The 7,305-nt window shown below is 45.5% G+C and overlaps 1 protein-coding gene across 2 annotated transcripts; it reads right to left on the bottom strand.

The window, feature by feature from the left end:
- Positions 1-70: 70 nt before the first annotated feature.
- POLR3H (RNA polymerase III subunit H) lies at positions 71-6,774 on the bottom strand. 2 transcript variants are annotated; one of them, XM_002197356.7, is made up of 6 exons: positions 6,235-6,772; positions 4,957-5,053; positions 3,274-3,360; positions 2,222-2,285; positions 1,430-1,637; positions 71-944 (listed from the first exon to the last, which is right to left on the bottom strand). In XM_002197356.7, exons 1-6 carry the CDS (start codon positions 6,343-6,345, stop codon positions 891-893), a joined length of 621 nt encoding a protein of 206 aa, XP_002197392.1. In that variant the 5' UTR covers positions 6,346-6,772; the 3' UTR covers positions 71-890. The 2 variants fall into 2 exon arrangements, with proteins under 2 accessions (XP_002197392.1, XP_030118775.1); XM_030262915.4 differs by lacking the exon at positions 3,274-3,360 and having other exon boundaries at positions 6,235-6,774.
- Between the last annotated feature and the right edge of the window lie 531 nt (positions 6,775-7,305).

Here is a 7,305-nt window from a genome sequence, read left to right as displayed (position 1 = left end):
GGCAAGTGTTTTCTTCCTGCTAGGCAGGAAGCTAATAGTTTCCCCACAAATTGTACAGGAAGGCAGGCTGTGTGGTTTATACTATTTATTCCACTTACAGTATTAAAACCCCCACAAACAAGGATTTAGCTTGCTCAAAGCAGCCTTCATCCATTTCAGTCCATAATTTCATATTTTCAGTCAAACTCCTGCAAAGTTTAGCTCATTCTGCATAAATACAGCCCACCCAAAAAAGTCATTCCATTCAACACAATAAACAGCCTGTAGTTTTCCATACTGGTCATCTTCGCTAAGCCTGAGTTACTTTTGGGTAAACTGTCATTCCTATTCCTTCTGGCTGACTTCATCCATGGGTGAAGTTCCCAAACTTAGCAGAACATCACCACCACCTCCCCTGCTCTCTCAGCAGCAGCACTTTCCAGGTCTCAGAGTACCACACCTCTACTAACTCAAGTCTTTTGCTGTTTCTTCTTCATTTCCTGTCAAGAGAAGGGCAGGTTTCTGCTCTGAGATCAAGCTCCCAGCCTAAGAGTGGTACTTCTCAATAGGTATTCTCTACTGCCTTTACTCACTAAAGTCAACTCTTTCCTTGATTCAGGCAAGCCAAGAGCTCCAGAATTTTCCCTCCAGGGCAGGAGACCAGAGCTCCAGCTGAGTTTGTAGCTGCTGTGCTCAAGGCTTTTTGTGCCTGTAAATTCACTTCTGCACTTCAGTGAAGATGTTTCTTGAAAGCAACTGTCTCTTTCTGGCAGCTTGGAAGCTTAAGGGAAAACAGAATGGCAGATCTAATTTCTTACTCAGTTTCAGAAGAGCAGTGAGCACCAGCAGGGTCCCATTATCCCCCAAACACCCTTCGGAAAGACTTTCTGTGGAGCAGGCTCTGATGGCAGCTAACTGTTTGTCCACCATGACAGGAGTCCCAGGCCTGGCTCGCTGATTGATCCCTGTTCATAGAGAGAAGATGAGAGCATGCAATTGTAAACTGCATAGAGAATAGAGGAAAATGCCAAAAAAAATACATCATCTTTCCCACCTAAGTTACACAACACAGCTGCCATTGGTTCAGATCCACCTTTCTCATGCATTGTACTCAGGTTTTATGCCAGAACACTGCAAGGAAAGATTGTTCAGTTGCTACATAGACCTTGATGTGTTGCTCCCAGCTCTGCAGTCTTCATGCATGTGCAGTTTGCTTTAAATCACCCTCCCGGGGAGAACCACCAACAACCATGAAGTGTTCCAGGGAAAACACTCAGAAAACAGAGCAACCACAAGAACAACCTAATTTCTCCCCTTTTCCACTCCTTTAATTTTGTGACTGATTCATGGTCAGCTTAAAGCAATCAGTTCCTTGGGAAAGGGGTGCTATTTTAGACACTGAATAAACCACAATACTCACAATGCCATAAGAACTAATGCACATAGTTACCACAAGAGTGTAGGGTGCCTCTTTCTTCTGGACCTCTTCTGCAGCATTTGAAGTGGAAGCCTCTGCAGAGCTTGGACCGGTTGGTGACGTATCAACAAACGTCTCATCCACGACTCGGAAGCGGATCTCTTCCCCAATGTCCATGTAAAGGTCATGGGCCCCTTCTTCTGTCTCATATTCCCACACCCACACCTGCTCTGCTTCATCACTGGCCAAGAATTAAGGAGGGAAACAGCATTCTGCTTCACTGATCACTTTCTGACAGTTCTAAGAATAGACTCGATTCAAAGCCTTTTCGCAGTTATTTTCTAAACCGCAATGTGCTGTCCCAGGTCACTGTCTGTACAGCCCAGGACCCCCATTCTTACTAGATTTTTCCCCACAGAAAAATGCAGCAGAAGAAAAGACCCCCAGACAAGCAAAACTCCTCAGACCCAAGACGACCTCGCCTACCACACTGAAATATATCAGACGCACACGTATGTAGACATTACACAATGTGGTAAAACCTGCACTCTATCTTCAGCAGCAGCCAAGACTGGAGGCAGGGATTACAGCTGGGCAGGGGACACTGCCATTCATTACTATCAGCAGGCACAATGATCCTGCAAAACCTAATGAGCGTGAGGGCCTGTCTAGCTGTGATAACAGTCTGTGGGACTTGCCCGACAGAAGGGCTTAGCTTCTGCCGCTGAGCACCTTCATTGTTGCAGTGGTGAATGCCTGTTGGGCCAGCACTGCACAATCTTTTGAAATGAAGTAGTGAAGTTATCAAAGGTGATCAAAGGATACAACTTAGCTGGCTGCTGCAGGGATTCTGGTGGGATGACAATATCATCAAAGAATCCAAGAGAAACTGCAGAGAAAAGAATTTGGTTAAGACTGAAACAATTCTTTGCAAATGATGTTCGACAGTGATTCCTAAAATGCATTTCTAGGCTCATTCTCCTTCCTCTCTCAGGAAGGACACTGAGATTATGCAGGAATTACTCTTTGAGCCACAATGCTCAATTTCAGTTGGCAGCAAAGCAACTATCCAGCTGAAAGTACGTACAGCAACAGAGGGCACAGTCTTCGTGCCCACTGGGAAAGGAAAAGGTTGTTTGGAGCAGGAATGGAAATGAAAGCGTTCCAAGAAATGAGTCAGATGCTATAGAGGTCTGTGACAAAAAAGAGCTTAGAAATCACAGATGTAGTATGTTAAATAAAGACTGATACAAAGTTAGAACAGCTCCCACATCCACCTTAAGATTTCATGATGTTGAATTTTATCAGGGAATGGACCATGCCCAAATTCAGCAACAGAAGCAGCCAAGGTAACTGTATTGTCCTAATTTAACAACTGAGCAGCGGAGCTCCCTGCATGGAAGACTCTTAGAGGAAAGGAAAGCAACTCATCAATTATATATTCCATGACTCCGGCTGCACTTTATGCTCACAAAGACATTTCCCTGACATGTTTTTAGGTACAGGAAATGAACACAAATTCGCACAGCACTATAGGGAAAATACGTCAGACCAACACAAGCCAACAGTTCCACTTTGAAAAAAACATTCTGTTAAATTCTGTTAACTGAAGCAAGAAAATTAATCCAGTCTATGCTCCAGATGGGTTTGCCTGTTATTCTTGGGCAAAAGGAAAAGGGAGTGCGGACAAAACCATCAAGGTCAGGGGAAGCTGGCAGGCTCAAACTACCAGTCACCCTCAGATCACAGCAGCACTAGATGCCAGTAATAGCCATTAACCAGCCCACAGAGATCATTACTCCAGCCAAAATCAGTGTCTCAACAGACCCAAGAACTCTGCAGCTCATGTGTCCCTAATGTCAGAAGGTGCAGTTTACCGTGGACGCCATCCTGACTGCAGCTTTTAATCTGTCCAATCAGAATCTCATCCAGGAAGGGATGGAAGACCACATAGCGGAAATGCACTTAAAAGAAAACAGATCATTAATGTTATGCCCATGTTAGTAAACTATAGTCCTCCCACAGGGTAGCAGCCATTAAAACAAAATCCCACATCCTATATGCCCTCTAAAACACCCAGTTTCTTTTACAACTTCTTTAGAGGCACTGATTAGATAGAAAAATGGGAATAAGAGATCTGGTTCCTAACTGGTTTGTACATACTCTGGCAGCAGCTGGATCAGCAGTGTCCTGTTCCCAGCCCCTCAGTTTTGCAAGAAGTTCACAGAAAGAAAGTGTAAGACAATAAACATGGAGCATGGCTTCTGATTAAATTATGATGGAAGCATAATGCCTCATGGTCAAGAGTATCAGCTGAAATTATACTTTCTTGTAATACTTCTGCCTTTTATATTTGTCTGCAATGCTGTATTTCCATTAAATTAAATCTTTTAAATGAAGTATTATCAGATTAAACAAGGTTCTCTAACATAACTGGATTTTTCCTCCAAGCTAGATAAAATGTTTCTAACTAAGCACGTCACTTATTACAAGAATGCCACACTAAGACAATCGCAGCCAAACGATGCTTCTGAGAAATTTAACATAATTTTAGCTGTACCTCTGCAGTGATCCTCTTTTACATAAAACTAGGCAGTGCATTAAAGAAAGAGTTATTACCAAACACAGTGGGATTTATCAAAGTACTACACCAGATTCTGAAAGCAGACTTTTTTCCCAAACTCAGATAGAAAAGTTCTCTTCTTTCAGTTCAAGGAGTAATTCTAAGTTGAGAAGCTGAATGGAGATTAAAGCAAGCAGGAAAGCCTAACATCCTTCTTCAGTATTAGAAAAGCTTTTATTTTTAGGAAATGAGTTCTACTCCCCTTAGACAAGGAGAAGCACATATAGTCAGTGCAGCTCCCTTCTAACAGGAGATATTTCATGTGTTCAACCTATGATTCCACACTGTAAACTGAAACCAGAAAAATGCATCTCTTACCAGTTTAAACCTGTATTTTAACTTTAAAAAATGAAATTTGCTTTTATGCACTTACTTCCAGTTTTCACTCAGAGTTGCCAAGAGTCAAGGTAAAGAAATGAGTAATTTCTTATTAAAAGAAGTCACTAGAAATGTGTGATGAACCAGATCTAAGTCTCAACAAAAGTGTCGTAAAACTCCCAGCTAGTACAAAAGCATTAAATGCTGTGCAAATGCTACATGTAGAAACAGGTTTCTTATCCTAGCTAGGGAATATACTTCATAAAGAAAAAATATCAGAGAAATGCAGACCAATTATTACAACTTATTTTCTATGTGCAGACTTTCAACCTTCAATTAAATTAACCCTCTTCTTACCCCACACCTATGGCTCTAATTGTAGAACAGAGATGGGCTGCTGGAGAAGGCAAGAAGGACTGGCTATTTAAAGCTGTATTTGTAGCCAAAACGGCAAAGAAAATAAGAGACTTTCACCATGTTCCTCTTGCCCTCCTAACAGGAACAGAGTTAAGGCTGTGAACTTAAGGTTGTCACTGTCTCTAACAACTGAACTCAGCTTACATTCCCAGATCATTAATTAACCTTCTGCAACACAATGTAACTGAGGAAAAGCACTTACCCTTGGTATGTGATGCACCATCCCCAGGAAATATGTATGAATCTTCCAGCTTTGTGATATCATACAGACAGATGCAGAGCCCAACATTGTATACAACCTGATAAAAGAAAAAAAAAAAATTGAGAGCAGTAAATCAAGCAACCAACCAGGTAAAATCAAGCAAACTATGGAATTCATACATTATGCACACCTTTTCAAAGGGCAGCAATAGAGGGGTGGAGGTTGTTTTGGAACACTGCCTTCAACACCACCAGCAGCGTAGGGAAGCCCCAATCCAAGTGTTGTGGGAACATATTTTCACTGGCACTGGAAAAAACGCTGCTACAAAGAGAAACCTTTGGGGAAATTGTCAGTGGTGAGAGAACCTGAGCTGCCAAGACAGTAAAGAGCTCCCAATCATTCACCAGCCCCACAGCTTGTCCAAATGCTAAACATGCTTTTTGCTAGAGTTGCACTCTCAGAAGCCTCCAGGCTTGCCTTTTATCTTCATATCAGCTCTGGGGAGACACAGGGCAAACTCTTGGTTTCTCTGCTACTTCTGAGACAGCTTCACTGTCTATGAAATTTGAGGCATCCACCAGTCATCAGTGGATGAAGGAAGACTTTTGCTTTTCATAACCTGCCTTTCATAATCTGCTATTTACAACCCTAGATCCCTTCAGCTTGCTCTTTTGAGCTCCTTTCACGTTTACAGCTGCATTTTTTAGTTTCGCACCTGCCACATGTTGAAAGCCGTACACTAATCACAGTCCCGGGGCTGCACAGGGAAACTCTGACCTCCTAGGGCCACAAGAAAACACTTTTTATATGCTGCACTAAAGACAACTTCTTACTGCCATCATGTATTTCAATTAATAAGCACAGGCCAAACCAGCTATTAACAGCATCATTTCTCTTCCAGTATTAGTGTTCGGCATGTGTTTATATAGGTTTTTTTTTCTTTAAATTCCTCACTGGATGGATTAGTTTGCATGTTTTTCAGGCTGCCTTTTGGATTGCTTCTTTTAACACAAACCAGCAGCTGGTCTCACTTCTCTTCCATGTTCCTCTGCCCCATCTGGTGTCTCAGTATCTTCCTATTACAACATCAGCCATTAGAAAAATGTCCCCTTTGAGATGATACGTGGCTGTCTCCTTATTTACAGTCGCGGGGGATGGCCTTCACATCCAAACCACTCTGGCACCTCACCCGCGCACCTCAGTAGGCACAAATACAAGGAAGGAACGCTCGGGGACGTTGCGATGCCTATATCAACCTATACGTGACCCATGTTTTACCTTATTGGCCAATTTCTTGTTTAGCTCTTCAGCAATAGATTCGTTCAGTTTCCTTTCAAACTGCCAGGGAGGAATTCTTACAGTGTCAGTCATCTCCACCAGGACAAACATGGTGGCGGGGGTCGAGGAGAAGCCAACAGCCTCGGGAACTGGAGCGCTGCGAGAAACGGGCTGGGAAGGGGAAGGCGCTCCAAGGTGCGGGACGGAGCGCGGTGGGGCGGGGTCCCGGCCGTCCCGAAGGGAACGGGGCCGCTCGGGTGGGGCGGGGTCCCGGTCCCGGTCCCGGTCCCGGCCGTCCCGAAGGGAACGGGGCCGCTCGGGTGGGACGGGGTCCCGGTCCCGGCCGTCCCGAAGGGAACGGGGCCGCTCCGGTGGGGCGGGGTCCCGGTCCCGGTCCCGGCCGTCCCGAAGGGAACGGGGCCGCTCGGGTGCGGCGGGGTCCCGGTCCCGGCCGTCCCGAAGGGAAGGGGTCGGGAGCGGCCCTCACCGCCGCCGCACGCGGAGCCGCGCCGCGCGCCTCCGCCCCTGCCACTTCCGGCGCCGCCACAGCCAATCGCGCTGGGCTAGCGGGTCGCGCGCCCTGATTGACACCCCGCAGCCGCCATTTTGTCCCTCCTCGGACGGGGCGGGGCTGTCGCCGGAGCGGGGCAGGATCCGGGGTGGGGCTGGTTTTGGCCAATATAAACGCGGAAAGGGGGCTCGGCACCCTGCCGTCCTTTGTAGGGATGCTGTGTAGTTCTCTCATCCACCTCCGGCAGATGGGTCCCTGGGCGCGTTCTCCCGTGCCACAGCTAGAACAATTCTCGACTGCGGCTATTCTGGTTTAATTTATCATTTTCGTAACCTTCAATCCAGATAAGGCAGCAAAGATCACAAAAGCACGGAACAACTCAGATAGGAAGGGGCCACGGTGGGGCATCTGGTCCAACCTCCCTGCTCAAGCAGGGTTTATAAATAACACAGAGAATAGAAATTTTCAGAGACAGTCTTCTATGTGGCCTGTGCAGATAAAGAATGCCTGCTTTCTAGTGCTTCAGATTGTGTTAGAAAGGGTTTTCCAGACATTTTGAT

The sequence above is a fragment of the Taeniopygia guttata genome, chromosome 1A (genome assembly GCF_048771995.1).
Source record: "Taeniopygia guttata chromosome 1A, bTaeGut7.mat, whole genome shotgun sequence".
Taxonomy (NCBI): domain Eukaryota; kingdom Metazoa; phylum Chordata; class Aves; order Passeriformes; family Estrildidae; genus Taeniopygia; species Taeniopygia guttata.
This window is presented reverse-complemented; position numbering and strand designations above follow the sequence as displayed.

Coding starts and splice junctions, on each gene's coding strand:
- POLR3H (XM_002197356.7), bottom strand. CDS start 6,345: ATGTTTGTCCTGGTGGAGATGACTGACACTGTAAGAATTCCTCCCTGG. Junction 3,361..4,956: donor TGGTGCATCACATACCAAGG/GTAAGTGCTTTT, acceptor TTTTCTTTTAAG/TGCATTTCCGCTATGTGGTC. Junction 945..1,429: donor AGGCACCCTACACTCTTGTG/GTAACTATGTGC, acceptor CTCTATGAACAG/GGATCAATCAGCGAGCCAGG.